General features: G+C 37.5%; 1 protein-coding gene across 1 annotated transcript; it reads right to left on the bottom strand.

The window, feature by feature from the left end:
* Positions 1 to 1,282: 1,282 nt before the first annotated feature.
* Positions 1,283 to 19,670, bottom strand: Zcchc10 (zinc finger CCHC-type containing 10). The gene is made up of 4 exons (XM_026400194.2): positions 19,614 to 19,670; positions 4,432 to 4,590; positions 2,713 to 2,766; positions 1,283 to 1,841 (listed from the first exon to the last, which is right to left on the bottom strand). Exons 1-4 carry the CDS (start codon positions 19,652 to 19,654, stop codon positions 1,577 to 1,579), a joined length of 519 nt encoding a protein of 172 aa, XP_026255979.1. The 5' UTR covers positions 19,655 to 19,670; the 3' UTR covers positions 1,283 to 1,576.
* Positions 19,671 to 20,583: the final 913 nt, after the last annotated feature.

Genomic DNA, 20,583 nt, shown 5'->3' with positions numbered 1-20,583 from the left:
TGAGACCTTTTACCAAAAAGTTTAGAAGACATCACAGAATGTGATGTTAAACCAATCTCACCACAATGAATAATTCACTTTTTTTTTTTGGTGGTGCTGGGTATTGAACCCATGGCCTTGTACATGTGAGGCAAGCACTCTACCAACTGAGCTATATCCCTAGCCCGGTATTTTACTTTTAAGGAACATTGTACAGTTTTTCCTTTTTAACCTTCATGTTGGATTAAACTGAGTACATGATATGTAAACACAACATTAATCTTCATTATTCAGTAGTAGACTGTCATATATACCAAATACCATATAAATTGTCATACCATAATTACAAAAATGGCAAAAGGCAACCTTCTTTTTTTAAAAAAATATTTTTTTTAGCTGTCAATAGATCTTTATTTTTTATGTATTTATATGTGGTACTGATAATCAAACCCAGTGCCTCACACATTAGGTAAGCACTCTACCAATGACCCACAACACAGAAGGGCATTCTTAAAGGCAACCAACTCTGTCCTGATTTTTGAAAAATCACCACTCTTCTTCCTACTTTCCCCAACTTTGAACTGTACCTTTTATAGTATTTTTACTACATAAAGATATTTATAGCACTTTTACTTTGTTGCTTTCTTTTTAGATACTCTGAATTTTTTTGAAAGGCACCAAAATTAGACTCCTTAGTTTCAGATTTTTTGTCCCTTTTTAGAATGATTTTCCTCAGAAAGGGTAACTCTAAGAACTTAAGGAAACAGAAGGAATTGAATGATATAACACAGCAACTTGAAACTTGCGGCATTTAAAAGGTATAAATATATTTATAGGTCCCATGAACTTATCAGGACAAAAAGTCAAAATAACTTTCTGAAGATAAACATAAAAATAGAGTACATTTATTAACAGTAGGAAAACTCCTAAGGTTATAGTAACAATGTATTAAATTTTACATAGTAACACAGTCGAAAGCATTAGAAATTCTTTGCCAGATATTCCAAGCATTATCCTGAAAACCTGCCTGACATATACCATTAACATATAACAAAGCATGGCATTTATTTTTACAGGAAGAAAAAATAAGTTCCATCACAAAAACATATTTACTAGATTTCAGCTTTGATTAAAGTCTACAGATATATTTTAAGGATTAAAAAAGAAAAACAAGATTCATCTCTAAAATAAAAGTCAAATATATGTGCATAAATATATATGTGTATATGTTAATAATCTTTATGTTTTTATAATGTAAAACACTTTGAAACTTTTTTTTTTTGGGCGGGGTTGGGGGTGGGAGTGGGGGGGGGTACCGGGGATTTAACCCAGGGGGTCTTTAACTACTGAGTCATATCTCCATCCCTGTTTATTTTTTATTTTGAGACTGGGTCTTGCTAAATTGCTTAGGGTCTCATTTAGTTGCTGAGGCTGGCTTTGAACCTGCAATCCTCCTGCCTCAGCCTCTGTAGCCACTGAGATTTTTGAACTCTAGAAAGTTTGACCAATTAACCTATTTGGCTTTAATATTGTCTAAGTTCTCTTCTGAGAATCACATTGATATTTCCGGTCCATGAGTCCAATATGGATAGAGCCATTATTTTTTTTTCTTCTTTGGTGGCTCATCTTCAGAGCTGCTATCTGTGCTGGTGCTGCTACTACTGGAAGAGCTGGAGTCTGAGTCTGAATCAGAGGAGGAGGAAGAGGTTGTGGAGGAAGCTGAAGATGAAGAACTAGAGGAGCTCTCATCGGTGTCACTGTCCTCTGAGGAAGATGAGGTAGATGTTTCTTCACTATCTGATGAAGAATCACTGGCTGAACTGTCACTGCTATTGCTACTGGAACTAGTTACACTCTTCGACCTATTAGACAAATGAACAGTATATACATGGGAAGCTGATATGTAATAGAATGTTTGAAAGCAATTTCATATAGCATTATGGATGCACATTGTTATGCTTTACCAGAATGTTATCTCTAGGTTTGATATTTGGGAATTGCCTGTTTTAAGTCACAACTGTACCCTTTACAAGATCTTTTTTTTTTTTTAAATTTTTTTTAATATTTATTTTCCATTTCTCGGCAGACACAACATCTTTGTTTGTATGTGGTACTGAGGATCGAACCCGGGCCGCACGCATGCCAGGCGAGCGCGCTACCGCTTGCGCCACATCCCCAGCCCCTACAAGATCTTTTTTACTTCAGTAATTTAAACTCTTGGATGGGGTTCCCAATCAGCCTATCTACTCTATTATGCTTCAGAGTGAATAATACTCGAATAAAGCTGCAGTTTAACAATTAGATCTATTTAAATCTCATGTAGAATAATAAATATTTTTATATTCTTTGTATTTTGATGGTGCTGGGGAGGAAACGCAGGGTCTTGCACATACTAGGTAGTGCTCTACCACTAAATTACATCCCCAGCCTCATACTCTTCATTTTAACTACTTCAGACCAGATAGGGCTGGCCAACAATTTCCTATTCATCTAGAATTTCCTATTTTAAACCAAAAGAAGACATTTACTACTTCCAGGTGTAAGAACTCTAGAAAGACACAAAAAAAGGAGAAATGGAGGCAATAAATTCCAAATAGGTTGGTATTACCATTATTGAATGGCAAACAACAGAATTCAGAATCAAATCTTATATTTGTTATTTCAAAATCACCATTCTCATCCCACCAACTAGCATGACATATATCTATTTAATACTTCCAAAGCCACAAATACCTTTTTTTCTTGGTCTTTTTTTCTACATTGGTCTCTCCAGTGCTGATAGACATGCTGATACAGAAAAAAAAAGTCCTGTTAATAGATTATACACAGTTTAAACAAACCCTTCTGCCATTCCCCAAAGCTGTTCTACATCATAGAAACACTTGCATTATAACATATACTCAGAGTACAGTATTCCTTGTTATAAACAAGTAGAAAGTTTCCTATTTTAGGCTGTCCACAATATACAATCCACTTAATCAAAAAGAAATGTGGAACAGGAGAACCAATAAGCACAATTTTTTGTTGTTGTTTTTACCATGAATTGAATCCAGGGGCACTATGTCAATGAGCTACATCTCCAGCCCTTTTAATTTTTTTATTCTGAGACAAGGTCTCACTAAATTGCTTAGTGCCTAAGTTGCTGAGGCTAGCCTTGAACCTGCAATCAGTTTGGGATTACAGGTGCTTGCCACTGTGCCCGCTTAACAGGCATGTTCTTACACAGGTTTGTTTCTGAAAAGGTACATGAATACTGATGATATAAAAGTTCGTTATTTATGGGCTGGAGTTGTAGCTCAATGGTAGAACAACTGTATAGCACCTGTGAGGCACTGGGTTCAATCCTCAGCACCAGAAAAAAATAAATATATAAAATAAAGGTATTATGTCCATCTACAACCAAAAAGAAAAAAAAAAAAAAAAGAAGTTGTTGTTGTTTATCCCTGCCTGACCCTGGAAGAAATTTCACCCGTGCAGAGTGGAAGACTAGATGTTTACTATACTATTATGTAGCTAATAGTCCTTATAAAGATGCTGCTGCTAATCTGCAACACTAATTAAACCCAACACTTTCCTACTTCAGCTTATTTAATATACAAATACTCATAGGAATTTTGAAATGTCTTATGTCAAAGAACATAAAAGACTAAATAATTTTCCAGTTCCCCTCCTATCCAGTTCTTGTAGGAAGCAATCACTATAATCAATAATTTATATTTTCAAAAATAATTCTATTATTCTTTTTTAACATAAATTGTAGTATATTATATATACTATTCTCTAGCTTATTGATACACTTACTGTATATTGGATAGCTTACCATATCTATTCAGATCATGTACCTTATAATATTCTGTTGTCATTTCATTGATAGTTGAGGCAATAGAGCAATGATTAAGAGCATAGACTCTAGGGACAGACTGGTTAGTTGAACAATGAACTTTTCTACTAGTTGCACAACATGAAACAAGTTACTGTCCTCGCTGTCTCTCACTTTCTTCACATGTAAATTGAGGATTAAAATAGTACCTACCTTAATATTATAGATTTGAGGCTTAAATAAGCTAATACTTGTAGAGTTTAGTATAGTGTCTAGTACATAATAAGCATTCAGTAAACATTTCGCTATTATATAAATTTTGGGGGGAGTGGGGACTAGAGATTGAACTCAGGGGCACTCAACTACTGAGCCACATCCCCAGCCCTATTTTGTATTTTATTTAGAGACAGGGTCTCACTGCTTAATGCCTCGCTTTTGCTGAGGCTGGCTTTGAACTTGTGATCCTCCTGCCTCAACCTCTGGAGCTGCTGGGATTACAAGCATGCACCACTGTGCCCAGACACTATTACATAATTAAAATCTGGAAAACCACCATAAAACTTTAGTCTCTTAATAAAATCTAAAAGTACTTATAAAATATTCCTTTGTATGTATACCACATGTAAACCCACCTTTGTTGTAATAATAATTTTTCTTTTTCTTTTAAAGCTTTCTTTAGTTCTGCTGTTCTTGAAGGCCTATGGAGGTATTTTCTTTTTCCTGTGCATTCATAAGTCCAATGTCCAAATTCCAAGCATTTCTGACATCTAACATGTTGCTTATTTGCTTCACTAAAGAGAAAAAAAACAAGCCTTAAGTTTTTTCCTTGTGATACTTTCTTCCTTGAAAAGCATAAATAATATAAAGTGTAAAATGATATTTATTTGGGGGCTGGGGCTGTAGCTCAGTGGTAGAGTTCTTGCCTAGCTAGCACATGTGAAGCATTGGGTTCAATCCCCAGCACCACATAAAAATAAATAAATAAAATAAAGTATCCATCTACAACTAAAAATGTTTTTTAAATGATGTTTATTTTTATAACAAAGGGCATATAAGGCAATAGAGTATGTAATTCAAAGTACATACCTTGGAATTGAATAGAACTGAGTTCAAATCTTGGCTCTTCAGTTCTATTCCAGTAAAGACAGACTAGGTAATTCTGACAAACTCTCTAGCTCAGAACTAGAAATGATAGTCAAAACATTTTTAGTTAATTAATTAATTTATTATTTATTTATAAAATATCTTTATTTTTATTTGTTTATTTTTATGTGGTGCTGGGGTTCAAACCCAGGACCTCATGCATGCGAGGCAAGCGTTCTATCACTGAGCTGCAACCCCATTCCTATTATTTTTTTATTCTAATTTGTTATATATGATAGCAGAATGCACTAAAAAATACATATTATACATATGGAACACAATGTTTCATGTCTCTGGTTGTACACAAATTAAAGTCACACTATGTATGTGTCTTCATACATGTATTTAGGGTAATGATGTCCATCTCATTCCACTGTCTTTCCTACCCCATGCCTCCTCCCTTCCCCTCCCTCCCCTTTACTTTATGTAGAGTTTGTCTAATCCTCCCATGCTCCCCAACCCAACCCCATTATGAATCAGCATCTTTTTTTTTTTTTTTTAAAGAGAGAAAGAGAGAGAGAGAGAGAGAGAGAGAGAGAGAGAGAGAGAGAGAATTTTTTTAATATTTATTTTTCAGTTTTCGGCAGACACAACATCTTTGTATGTGGAGCTGAGGATCCAACCCGGGTCACACGCATGCCAGGCGAGCACGCTACCGCTTGAGCCACATCCCCAGCCCCAATGAATCAGCATCTTTATGTCAGAGAAAACATTCAGCATTTGGTTTTTTGGGATTGGCTAACTTCACTTAGCATTATATTCTCCAGCTCCATTCATTTACATGCAAATGCCATGATTTTGTTCTCTTTTAATGCTGAATAGTATTCCATTGTGCATATACACCACATTTTTTTTTATTCATTCATCAACTGAAGAGTTTTCTAGGTTGGTTCCATAGTTTAGCTATTGTGAATTGTGCTGCTATAAACATTGATGTGGCTGTGTCCCTGTAGTACGCTGTTTTTAAGTCCTTTGTATATACACTGAGGAGTGGGATAGCTGGGTCAAAAGGTGGTTCTACTCCCAGTTTTCCAAGGAATCTCCATACTACTTTCCATATTGGCTGCACTATTTTGCAGTCCCACCAGCAATGTATGAGTGTACGTTTTTTCCACATCCTCACCAACACTTATTGTTGTTTCTATTCTTATTAGCTGCCATTCTGACTGGAGTGAGATAAAATCTTTTAGTAGTTTTGATTTGCATTTCTCCAATTGCTAGAGATGTTAAATATTTTTTTCATATATTTGTTGACTGATTGTATATCATCTTCTGAGACATGTCTGTTCAGTTCCTTGACCCATTCATTGATTACGTTATTTGTTTTTTGTTTTTTTTTTTTTTTTTGGTGTTAAGATTTTTTAGTTCTTTACATATCCTAGACATGAGTGCTCTATCTGATGTGTGTGTGGTAAAAATTTGCTCCCCAAATGTAGGCTCTCTATTCACCTCACTAATTGTTTCTTTTGCTGAGAAGAAGCTTTTTAGTTTGAATCCATCCCATTTATCGATTCTTGATTTTAATTCTTGTGCTGTAGGAGTCTTATTATGGAAGTCGGGGCCTAATCCAACATGATGGATATTTGGGCCTACTTTTTCTTCTAATAGGCTCAGTGTCTCTGGTTTAATTCCTAGGTCTTTGATCCACTTTGAGTTGAGTTTTGTGCATGGTGAGAGACAGGGGTTTAATTTCATTCAAAACATTTTTAACAGTCTACTTGAGGAATCAGAGAATTTAACAAGGGGATAAGAATAACCAAGCCAAGATATGAAAGAAGATTGAAATCCAAAGTCAACGCATATGTTGGAGATGTTTGCCAAACTCAAGAGGGTACATATCACTTGTCTCAAGTTAGGGAGATAAACTTTGGGTGCAGAGTTGATTCTGAAGCACCATGTCCTAAGAATAAACCAAACCTTATATGGACTGCAGCCCAGCTGCAAGTCATCTGGAAAACTGAAAAAAATCTGAATCCCTAAAACCAGACCGAGATACAGCAAGGAGAAAAAAATAGGTGAAAGAAATGAAAAACAAGAAACAAAATTGTCATTCCTTACTGATGATGTATTATTAGGTACATGGCAAATCCAAAAGAACCTGTAGACAAAATATTCTGAAATACTTAGAAGTAATGAGCAACTTCAGCAAGTCTTTTAGATCAGGATCTGACTATTAAGAGTCAGATGGATGGGGCTGGGGATGTGGCTCAGGCAGTAGCGCACTTGCCTCGTATGCGTGCGACCCGGGATCGATCCTCAGCACCACATACCAACAAAGATGTTGTGTCTGCCAAGAACTAAAAAATAAATATTAAAAATTCTCTCTCTCTCTCTCTGTCTCCTCTCTCACTCTCTCTTTAAAAAAAAAAAAAAAAGAGTCAGATGGTGGGCTGAGACTGTATCTCAGTGGCAGAGCACCTGTCTAGCAAGTGTGAGGCACTGGGTTCGATGGTTTGTGGAACCCTGTATTAGATAAAATAAAGTCAATATATAAAAATCTATTAATGGAGTGTCTATTTAACAAAATGAAATTAAAAATGAAAAATTTGAATGTGACATTTATAATTTTCTTAAAATTACTAAATACCAGTCAGGTGTGATGGCACATGCCTGTAATCCCAGCAATCCTGGAGGGTGAGGCAAGAGGATTACAAATTTGATGCTAGCCTCACCAATTTAGCAAGGCCCCTAATAACTTGGAACGACCCAATCTCAAAATAAATAATAAAAGGGCTGGGGATGTGGCTCAAGTGGTAGCGCGCTCGCCTGGCATGCGTGCGGCCCGGGTTCGATCCTCAGCACCACACACCAACAAAGATGTTGTGTCCGCCGAGAACTAAATAAATAAATAAATAAATAAATTCCTTCTCTCTCTCTCTCTCTTAAAAAAAAAATAAAATAAATAATAAAAAAGGGGATGTAAGCTGGGCACAGTGGCACATGCCTGTAATCCCAGCAGCACCTGAGGCTGAGACAGATAGTAGTTCAAAGCCAGCCTCAGCAACAGCAAGGCACTAAGTAACTCAGTGAGACCCTAAACAAAATAAAATAGAAAAATAGGGCTGGGATGTGGCTCAGTGGTCAAGTGCCCGAGTTCAGTCCTTAGTACCAAAAAAAAAAAAAAAAAAAGAGATGTAGCTTAATGATGAGAAGTGCCCCTGGGTTCAATGCCCAGAACAAACAAAAACAATAATAAAAACTTACCAATGAAAGAAGAGATGTACAAGACTCCCATGTATAAAACAAACATTACTGAGAGAAATTTAACATTTAAATAAATGATTAAATGGAAGGATATCTAATGTTCAAGACTGGAGATTCAATATTGTAAAAAATGTGAATTCTTCCAAAATTGATTTATACATTCAAAGCAATGCCAGTCAAAATCTCAACAAGTTTCTCTGAGGATGTAGAACAAGTTTATTCTAAAATATGCATAGTAATTGAAAATGACAAGAATAGCTAAAATCCCTTTGTGAAAGAACAAGTAGAGAAGTGTTTTTTGCCTTATTACAATCCTATAATAAGAATATGAGGGGCTGGGGTTGTGGCTCAGCTGTAGAGCGTTCGCCTTGCATGTTCGAGGTCCTGGATTTGATCCTCAACACCACATAAAAAAAAAGGAAATATAAGCATAAGAAGAAAGTATAGCATAAGAAAAAATGACAGATTTTAGTTAGCAACTCAGGAGGCTGAGGCAAGAGAACTGTAAGTTCAAGGCCAACTGCAGCAATTTAGCATGACCCTAAGCAACTTAGCAAGACCCTGTCTCAAAATTAAAAAAAAAAAAGCAGGTTGAGGATGTAGCTCAATGGTAACAAGCCCCTGGGTTCAATCCCCAGTACCACAAGTAAATGAATATACAAATAATAAAGAATTTCTATTAGTTAAAATATATTATGAAAAGAATAAAAATGGAGTCTAAAAAGGAGACTATTGTAACATATATAAATATGCCCTTACTTCCAGATTATACAAAGAACTGTCATGAATTTATAAGAAAATTATGTATAACAGAAAAATAAGATTAAGTAGAAAATGGAAGGACAGTACAAAAAAGAGACTGGAAAGCACAAATGAACAATAAACATGAAAAAGTGCTCATTCATGATCAAAAAGCATATTAAAGCTCTAATAAAACACCACTGGAAAGACTAAAATTAAAAACCAGCAATAGAAAATATTAGCAAAGATATACAGGAAGAGGAATACTCATCTATTGTTGATGAAGAATACAAACTGGTACAACCATTTCACACACATACACACAAAAAGACACATTTACTTTAGTTGAAAAGATGCATACTTTATGGCTCAGTAATTCCCCTCATAGGTATTTATTCAATAGAGATGCATGCATAACTATACCAGGAAATATTTGTAAGAATATTGCACTTCCTAGGATGGGGTTGTAGCTCAGTGGTAGAGTGCTTGCCTAGCATGTGTGAGGCACTGGGTTCAATCCTCAGTATCACATAAAAATAAATAAATAAGTAAGCAAATAAATAAGTAAGCAAATAAATAAGTAAGCAAATAAATAAATAAATGTATTTATCTACAACTAAAAAAATTTATTTTAAGAAATATTGCATAGGGGCTGGGGATGTGGCTCAAGTGGTAGCGTGCTCGCCTGGCATGCGTGCGGCCCGGGTTCGATCCTCAGCACCACATACAAACAAAGATGTTGTGCCTGCCAAAAACTAAAAAGTAAATATTAAAAAATTCTCTCTCTCTCTCTCTCACCTCTCTCTTTAAAAAAAAAAAAAGAAATATTGCATATAAAAGAGAATAAAATCATGGCATTCGCAGGTAAATTAATGGCATTGGAGAAGATAATGCTAAGTGAAGTTAGCCAATCCCAAAAGGACAAATGCCAAATGTTTTCTCTGATATAAGGAGGCTGACTCATAGTGGGGTAGGGAGGGGGAACATGGGAGGAATAGATGAATTCTAGATAGGGCAGAGGGGTGGGAGGGAAAGGGAAGGAGTGGGGGATTAGCAAGGATGGTGCAATGTGATAGACATCATTATCCAAAGTACATGTATGAAGACAAGAATTGAGTGTCAACATACTTTATATACAACCAGAGATATGAAAAATTGTGCTCTATATGTGAAATAAGGATTGTAATGCATTCTGCTGTCATTTATTTATTTTTTTTAATCAATTAAAAATAAATAAATAAATATTGCATTTCCTGGCTGGGAATATAGCTCAGTGGTAGTTTAGTGTGCACAAGGTTTGATCCTCAACACCATAAAAAAATAAAACCACAAATAAAAAGATTATTGTTCTTCCTTTATGTAGCTTTTTAAATATTTAAACAATCACGAACTCTGAGACAAACTGTAAATAAGTTTAATTCCTCATCCACCCCAAGTATTTTATTGCATATTTTCTATAAACTAGGACATTCTTCTACATAACAATATAATGATTAAAGCTGAACATTCCTACTATTTTTTAAAAAATATTTTTAGTTATCGATGGACTTTTATTTTATTTGCTTATTTATATGTGGTATGAGGAATTGAACCCTGTGCCTCACACATATGAGGCAAGCGCTCTATGGCTGAGCCACAACTCCAGCCCCTCCTACTTTTTTTTTTTTTAAATGGTGCTGGAATTGAACCCAGGGCCTTGTGCATGGGAGGCAAGCACTCTACCAACTGAGCTATATCCCCAGCCCTTATTCCCACTATTTAATCTTAAGACCTCATTTAAGTTTCATCAAATGTCCTAATAATTTCCTTTATAGAAACACTCAGTTCAGCACCAATCTTGCCCTTGTCACATCACTTTAGTACCCCACTTGACACTTTTAGATTACAGGCCAGTTATTTTGCAGAACATGCTTCAATTTGAGTTGGAAGGTTTACTTCCAAGCTCACTCATGTAGCAGTTAGCAGGAGGCTTCAGTTTCTTGCCATATTGCTCACTCCACAGGACAATTCACATCATCACCTTCCCCAGAGTAACTAACCAAGACAACTCAAGAAGTCAGTCTTAGGCAGGCACACTGGCACATGCCTGTAATCCTAACTATTTGGGAGGCTAAGGCAGAAGGCAAGTTCAAGACCAGCCTGGAAAATTTATCAAGATCCTGTCTCAAAATGTAAAAAAAATTGACTCAGTGGTCAGGTGTCTCAGGTTAAATCCTCAGTACTAAAAGAAGAAAAAAGTCTTTTATAACTTCATCTGGGAAGTGATCATCACTTTTGTTCTATTCTGTTGGTCACACAGATCAACCCTATCACAATGGGTGGGGATTACATAAAAGTATACCAGAAGGAAGAGATCACTGAGGGTCATCTTGGATGCTGACTACCACATCTGATAACCCTACATGGTGAGATTTAGCCAAGAATCCGTGGCAGGAATATATCAAAAGTGATGCTGTGTACTTCTCACTGCTATCCTACCAGGTGACACAGGATTCCAATTTGTGTCCTTTTACAATTGTAGTAGTTTAAAATAAGTCCATAAGTTTTTCCATAACACTCATTTCAAGAAGTGGAGCCTAATTTCCTTCTCCTAGAATATAGCTGAGATTTTGTCATTTGCTTCAAACTATAGAAATAAAGCAGAGCGATGGACTGTAACTTTGAAGACTAGGTCAAGTAGTTGCCATATCATGAAGATACTCAAGCAACCTTTGAAAGGTCCATGTGGCAAGTAATTAAGGCATCCTGAACCATCTTGGGAGCAGAATTCCAATTCTGGATACTGGTGGGCTCTGGCAACATCTTGACCACAATCACATGGTAGATCCTGAGTCAGAACTACTCAGCTAAGATACTTTTGAATACCTGACCATAAAAAATGTAAGTTAATGTTTATTGTTAAAAGCCACTAAATTCTATAATTTATTTTTGTTAAAGTATTTTTTTAATATTTATTTTTTAGTTATCGGTGGACACAACATCTTTGTATGTGGTGCTGAGGATCGAACCCGGGCTGCACGCATGCCAGGCGAGCGCGCCACTGCTTGAGCCACATCCCCAGCCCAAAATTCTATAATTTGTTACAGCAATTGATAACTAATATAGTACTTATATTGTGAATGTATATAAACATCCTGCTCTTCATTTAAAGATCAATATGAATTAATTCTTTTCTAATTCATTCAACAGGTTATAATCCACCTTCTCTCTCTCTCTTATTGAACCCAGAATCTTACTAGGCAAGTATTCTACCATAAGCTATATCACCAGCCCACTTTCATTTATTTGGCAAATATTTCCTAGATTCTATGGCCTGATATAGCTTCTTCATTCTTTCAGTACTTCATTGTTTTCTGGTACAATAAAATACCTCAGACCCATCTTTCATTTTTATTGCCCAGCTTGAAATCAGCCATTTCTATAAGGAGTCCTGATGATACTCTGAAATCTGAAACATTTTGAACATTGATGGGAAACCACAAATGGAAAAGTCCATACATGACTTAATGTAAAGGCTAGTTTAAAAAAAAAGTGCATTAAAATTACCTTCAAATTATGTATACAAGCTATCTATTAAACATAAATGAATTTTAAATTTAGACTTTGGTCCCATCCCTAAGATATTTCATTATGTATATGCAAATATTACAAAATCAAAAAAGAAAAAACCCAAAATGCAAAACACTCCTGGTCACACGCATTTCAGATAAAAGATACTCGACTTGTACAACTAGCTTTCTACAACTTATGTATATATATATAATAAAAGGAGCAGCCCCTCATAGAGTCACATAGTCAGGAAGGGTGAACTAGACAGGACACCCAGTAATCTTGTTTCAACTCTCAAACTTAATATGTGCAGAATGAAAAGAATAGAATGCTAGCTCAAGAAATTTGAGAGAAGGGTATGTAACAAAGCCTTTATCTGTTCTGAAAGTATGTGAGTCACATGGCTCAGGTGACTGTTTTCTGACACACCAAAAGATTTTCCAGGTAAGACTGTTATACTGTACATAGGTACAGTGGAGGAACTCTGTCAGACAGAGGTATGCAAATGCTGTTTTGATTTTCAAAACAGGAAACAGGTGGATTCCACAAACAAGACCAGTGAACTTGACTGATATCTGTTTCAGGCAAAATTCTGGCTGGATTTATTAAATCCATTCAGAAAGACAAGTCACGATCATAGAGGTATCCAATCTAATACCCCTTTGTATTTTTTTTTTTAAAGAGAGAGTGAGAGAGGAGAGAGAGTGAGAGAGAGAAAGAATTTTTTTTAATATTTATTTTTTAATTCTCGGCGGACACAACATCTTTGTTGGTATGTGGTGCTGAGGATCGAACCGGGGCCGCACGCACGCCAGGCGAGTGCACTACCGCTTGAGCCACATCCCCAGCCCCCCCTTTGTATTTTTTAATAAGACATCTTAGCTTCTCACAATATTCCTCGAAAACATCACAGAACAATTAGGTAGACCAGCTGACAGTGCTGTTTATGGGTTGAAGTCAATACAGAGATCCAGTGGATGACCCCACATAGTCTGGGGTCATCACATAGCAGTTTAGACTTGTTCAATATTTTTATAAGTAATTTGGATGAGGATACAACTGTGCATGTTCATCAAACCTGCAGCTGACCCAAAGCTGATGGAGATAGCTAACATGATGAATGAATGAAAGAAACAGGGTCCAAAAGATCTAAACAGGCTGGAACTCTGTGCTGGATCTAACAATAAAATTTAACAAATTAAAGGCAAGTCTGGGCAACTTAGATTAAATTATTTTTACCTCAAAAATTAAAAAATGGTTGGGGATGTAGCTCAGAGGTACTGTGCTTGCCTAGCATGTGTAAGCCCCTGGGCTGGATGTCTAGTACTGCCAAAAAAAAAAAAAAAAAAAAAAAAAGGTGCAATAGTCCTTTCTCATTCTTCTTCTTTTTTTAATATTTAGTTAGTTCATTCTCTGCGGACACAACACGCATGCCAGGTGAGTGCACTACCGCTTACAACCCTCCTTTCTCGTGTCTAACTTCTTCTTCTTAATATTTTTTAGTTGACAATAGACCTTTATTTTATTTATTTATATGCAGTGCTGAGACTCAAACCCAGTGCTTTACACAATGCAAGTCCTCTGCCACTGAGCTACAACCCCAGCCCCTAATAACTAACTTCTAACTTTAAAAGTTCTGAACTTTTCATCATGAAAGAAATAAATACTGGGGCTGGGGTTGTGTTGCAGTAGTAGATTACTCACCTAGGCCCTGGGTTCAATCCTCAGTACCACATAACGTTATGTGTTTTGCTATTGTGAGGCCCTAGGCAACTCAGTAAGACCTTGTCTCTAAATAAAATATTTTTAAAAAGAACTGGGGATGTGGCTCAGTGGTTAAGCACCCTCGGGTTTAATCCCTGGTACCACATAAAGATAATATATAAATATATAAAAAACAGCAATAAATACTTCTTTTAATTTAATCTTTTTTAGTTGTAGATGGACACAATACCTTTATTTGATTTATTTATTTTTATGTGGTGCTGAGGATCAAACCCAGTGCTTCACACATGCTAGGCAAACATTCTACCACTGAGTTGCAACCCTAGCCCCAATAAATACTTCTTATTTATAAACTTTTTTTTTTCTCTTTTTGGAATTAGGGATTGGACCCAGGGGTGCTTTATCACTGAGCTACAGCCTCAGTCCTTTTTATCTTATTTAAGTTTTGAGGCAGGGTCTTGCTATTGGGGCCTCACTAAATTGTTGAGGCTGGCCTTGAACTTGCGATCCTCCTGTTTCAACCTCCCAAATTTTTAGGATTATAGGCATATACTACACCATGCCCAGCAAAATTAAACCTTCTTGATAAATATAAAATGAAACGTAAAGGCTTTCCAGATGTGGTAACACATGCTTGAATCCCAGTGGCTTGGGAGGCTGAGGCAGGAGGACTGCAAATTCAAAGCCAGTCTCATCAACTTAGCAAGACCCTAAGAAACTTAAGAGAGACCCTGTCTCAAAATAAAACATATTAAAAAAAGGGCTGGGGATGTGGCTCAGTGGTTAAGTGCCCCTGGGTGCCATCCCTGGTAGTAAAAAATAAAAACAAAAAATACAAAACAACCACAATGAAAAGCTGGGTGCCATGGTGCACACCTGTAATACAAGGGGCTCAGGAGGCTGAAGTAGGAGGATCAAGTTCAAAGCCAGCTTCAGCAATTTAGTGAGGCCCTAAGCAACTCAGTAAGACCCTGTCTCTAAATAAAATATTTTTAAAAAGAACTGGGGATGTGACTCAGTGGTTAAGCACCCTCGGGTTTAATCCCTTGTACCAAAAACAAAAAACAAGGCTTTCCTCTTACTTCTCCCAAATATGTCCCTAAAACTCTTCTGGACTCTTCCAATCTTTAAAGACCTCCTTATCTGAATCCCTGAATACACAGCAACCATTATAGAGTTTATTATACTCTATATGTTTTTTTTTCCAACAATACCAAAACCTCCTAAGAGTCAGATATATTTCTTACTTCTGTGTAGCTCATGTGTGAAAAATATGCACACTATAGAAACAGCACATTTTTTAGCTTTCTAATACTTCTGAAACAAGAAATATCACTTAGACTAAAAGTCTTATTTCCACTTCATACTTACAGGGAACATTTGGTTATCATTCCAGCGTTCACTGACCTGTAACCTATCTACCCAACTCATCAATGGTTATGGGCATCCACTCAATTGTGCTGGAAGGAAAATAAGATCTATAATGCTAAGTGAAGTTAGCCAATCCCCAAAAGACAAATGCCAAATGTTTTCTCTGATATAAGGAGGTTGATTCATAGTGGGGTAGGGAGGGGGAACATGGGAGGAACAGATGAACTCTAGATAGGGCAGAAGGGTGGGAGGGGAAGAGAGGGGGCAGGGGGTTAGCAATGATGGTGGAATGTGATGGACATCATTATCCAAAGTACATGTGTGAAGACATGAATTAATTGAACATACTTTATATACAAAGATATGAAACATTGTGCTCTATATGTGTAATAAGAATTATAATGCATTCCACTGTCATGTATTTTAAAAATTAAATCAATTAAAAAAAAAGAAAGAAAGAAAAAAAAAAAACAATCATGTTTTCCATAACCTGTAGTCAGGGTAGGGTGTATAATCCAATTTAGACCAATGAAGTATAATCAACTTGAAATGGATCTAAAGGACCTTAGACACTGGAGGCAACCTTAAACAAAAATAAGCAGCTTATTCAAGTCTGGAGCCAACACTCAAAAGGGCAAGACTGACATTAGACCAGAGACCCTGTGCCTTCTACAAAAAATTGTAGGCCCAAATCTCCATCATGTCAGCTTAGGAAAGGAATTTCTCAACAAGACTCCTAAAGCATAAGAAGTAAAATTAAGAATCAATATATGGGATGGTATCAAACAAAAAAGCTTCTTCACAGCAAAGGAAATAATCAGTAACAGAAAAAAAAGCCTACAGAATGAGAGAAAATCTTTAACCACTTCCATCTCAGAGCATTAATATTCAGGATACATAAAGAACTCAAATAACTTTACAACAACAAAACAAATACCATAATCAACAAATGGACAAATAACTGAAAAGGCACTTTACAGAAGAAACACAAGTGGTCAACAAATAATATGAAAAAATGTTCAATATCTCTAACAATTAACGAAATACAAATTAAAACTATACCGGGATTACATCTCATTCCAGTCAGAATGGCAGTCATCAAGAATACAGGCAACAATAAATGTTGGGGAGGATGTAGGGGGAAAGGTACAATCATACATTGGTGGTGGGGTTGCAAATTGGTGAAATCATTTTGGAAAGCAGTATGGAGATTCTTTAGAAAACCTGGAATGGAACAGCCATTTGACCCAATTATCCCACTCTTCAGTATATACCCAAAGGACTTAAAATCAGCATACTACAATGATATAGCCACTTCAATGTTTTATAGCAACTCAATTCACAATAGCTAAGCTATGGAACCAACCCAGGCGCCTGTCAACAGATGAACAGATAAAGAAAATGTGGTATATAGACACAATGGAATATTACTCAGCCATAAAGAACAAAATTATGGGGCTGGGGTTGTAGCTCAGTGGTAGAGCACTTGCCTTGCATGCATGGGTTCGATCCTCAGCACCACATAAAAATAAATAAATAAAATAAAGATATGTGTCCATCTACAACTAAAAAAAATATTTTATTTTATTTATTTATTTTTTAATGTTTATTTTTTTTAGTATTTGGCGGACACAACATCTTTGTCTGTATGTGGTGCTGAGGATCGAACCTGGGCCGCACGCATGCCAGGCGAGCGCGCTACCGCTTGAGCCACATTCCCAGCCCCCCAAAAAAATATTTTAAAAGAAGAATAAAATTATGGAACTTGCTGGTAAATGGATGAAACTAGAGACTATCATACTAAGTGAAATAAGCCAATCCCCCAAAACCAAACGCTGAATGTTCTCCCTAATATGTGGATGCTAACACAATAAAGGAGAGGAAAGAAGAACAGAAGTTCATTGGATTAGACAAAGGGGAATGGAGAGAAGGAGGGAGTGGGAATAAGAAAGGCAGTAGAATGAACCAGACATAACTTTCCTATGTTCATATATGAACACACAACCAGTGAAACTCCACATCATCTTCCACTACAAGAATGGCATCCTAATTATAATAAGTTATACTTCATATATGTATAACATGTCAAATACACTCTACTGTCATGTATATCTATCTTTTTTTTCCCTCCCTTTGGTGCTAGGGATCCAACCCAGGGCCTTGTGCATGCAAGGCAAGCACTCTACCAACTGAGCTATATCCCTAGTCACTGTTATGTATACCAAAAAAGAACAACAACAACAAAAAAGAGCAAGTCTGAGGGGGAAAGGGATGGATCCTAGTACTAGAATTTAGCACTCCTACTAAAGTATTTCATCTTACCATTCGTTTTTTTTATATTTATTTTTAGGTTGACACAACATCTTTACTTTATATTTATGTGGTGCTGAGGATCAAACCCAGGGCCTCATGCATACAAGGCGAGCACTCTACCACTGAGCCACAACCCCAGCCCTTACCATTCTTGATCTTATAACTATCTGACTTTAGAACTGGGAATGTAGCTCTGGGACACAATGTTCCAATGCACCAAACCCTGGGTTCAATCCCCAGTACCACCCAAACAAACAAAACACCAAAGAACCATCTAAATGCAAAGCCCTCTTCCAAGCCATGCATGAGCACCTACAGTTCTAGTTTTTGGGAGGCTGAGCTGGGGTCATCCCTTGAGCCCAAGAATCTGAGACCAGCCTGGGCAACATAGTAAGAGATTGCCTCAAAAAACAAAGAAACAGCTGGGTGCAGTGGTGCTCTCCTATAATCCCAGCAGCATGCGAGGCTGAAGACTGGAGGATGGAGAGTTCAAAGGCAGCCTCAGCAAAAATGAGGAGCTAAGCAACTCAGTGAGACCCTTTCTCTAAATACAAAACAAAAAATACTGCTATGGATGTGGCTCAGTGGTTCAGTGCGTGCCCTTGGTTTCAACCCTCGGTACTCAAAAACCAAACCAAACCAAAACAAACAGACAAAAAAAGAAAAATATATACATAATTACATATATATTTACACACACATATGCTAGCAAGTGTCTACGTTACAAACATGCAAACAGTGATGGCATAAAATACTGCAAGAACAAAAATGTGGCAGATGCTTTGAGTGCTCAGGATGGTAGAAAAAAAGGAACCTGAGATGATCCCCATATTATCTGTCCTTTGCAAATCTGTTGTGCCACTCTCTCTAGATCGTTAGGCACACTGCCATCTTTCAGTTCTTAAAATCTTCTTTCAGGCCTCAAAGCAATTATGTCACTCTCAGGCTCTGCTTTCTCCAAATCCCCTTGTTATTGGCTCCTTTCTCGCCCTTTCAATATCTCTTCAAATGCTACCTCCTCAAAGATGCCTTTCAACCACCCAACCTACAGTGGGCCTTTCCCTTTTTCCATCATATCTTATTTCCTGCAAAGCTCTTATCACCAGTTGTATAAACTGAAATTGTATTTGTTTATAAACAGATTCCACCACTAGAATGTAAGCTACCTGAAGGCTGTACATCTCTTTTTCTTTATACTCAAACTTTGGCATACAGGTGTAGACAATACATAAATTTTTATTTAAGGGGAGAATGAATGACAGAAAGCGGGAAGATAGCTTGGGTAAAGAGTTGGCGTTGTAGGATGGCTGTTTCTAGGAAAGGCAACTGAAAAGAGGCAGAAAAGCCAGCTGGGCTGGAGGTTGCATAAGAAGCTGAAGTTTACGTCGGCCAGAGCGAAGGGGTAGGACCAGGGCTTTCAGTCTTCTCCTGGCCACGCGTGGAGTAAGTAGAGGGGTCTAAGGCACCAAATGATCAATTCTGGGCGTTTTCTAAGGTAAAATCAAAGGCGCCAGCTTACTGCAGCTTTGTCGCGTCCCCGGACCTTACGCGACCATCTTCTGCGAAAAAACTCGCCAGTGGTCACTAAACTTATCCCTCGGCCGAGTCCCTCAGGGGCAAGGAACATGTTTGAGACACAGCCATCTTCCGCCAGTCCCTAAAGGGGACCCAACGCCGGCCCTACATCCCGGCGCCCTCTCACTGGCCAGGCGACGCGCGTCTCCCCGCCCACACCCCGCACGGAGTCCCGAATCGGCTGTTCACTTACGCTTGTCTCCGCGCTATCAGCCGGTGCATGGGAGTCGCCATCTTAGGGCGGCCGACCTGCCGCGTGGGGCTTTGGGAAACTCCTCGGAGGGGGCGGGGACTTTGAACCCCGGCGGCCGCAGGCGTGGGCGGGGCCAGGTGGGCTGGGAGCTTCCGGGGCAGCTTCTTGTCAGAGGTAGTGTCGCGGGTGGGCTGGAGAGCGGTATCTGCTGCGTGGTCGCATCTGTCAGGTTCCAATAGAGTTTTAAAGGTGACTTCAAGGAAGAACATTCTCTGTGGATAAAGGAAAGAATAGTCTCGATTGAGGGAAATAAAAAGAAGAATGACGCTGAACTGTTAAGTGATGGGGATACCAGAAGTAGTCTGGAGAACAAAATAAGAATGTTGAAGATATAAACCATCAACCGAAAGAATGGCTTTAGCAAACTATAAAGTACAAGCATATGTTAATTATTTCTATTTTTTACCTATTTCAGCTCTTTTTTAAGGGTCGAATAAAACTGTATAGATACATCTGCTTTTATTATATTGGGATATTTTAGCTGTCCTATGTTACCTGAAAGCTCAGTCCTTGTCCCCATGCCAAGTCAATGATGAGAATACGTTTTTGAGAAAAAGAAGGATCAGTGCTTTGCTAGCCAAGGAGAAGCACAGAGGGCTCCTGTCCTAGAGTTTTTTTGTTTGTTTGTTTGTTTTTAAACCAAGGATTGAACCCATGGCTTAACCACTGAACCACATCACAGTACTTTTCACACACACACACAAAAGAAAAGAAAAAAGAAAAAAAATTAGAGACAGGATCTCGCTGAGTTGCTTAGGATCTAGCTAAGTTGCTGAGGCTGACTTTGAACTTGTGATTCTCCTGTCTCAGCTTCTGGAGCTGCTGGCCACCATGCCCAGTTATATATATGGCCATTTTCACATGCAGAAAATGAATGCCCATGGCGCTTGAGTCTGAAAAGAACAATAAA

Source organism: Urocitellus parryii, chromosome 1, assembly GCF_045843805.1.
Source record: "Urocitellus parryii isolate mUroPar1 chromosome 1, mUroPar1.hap1, whole genome shotgun sequence".
Lineage (NCBI taxonomy): Eukaryota > Metazoa > Chordata > Mammalia > Rodentia > Sciuridae > Urocitellus > Urocitellus parryii.
Note: the sequence above shows the minus strand (reverse complement) of the source record. Positions and strands in the feature narration are given on the sequence as shown.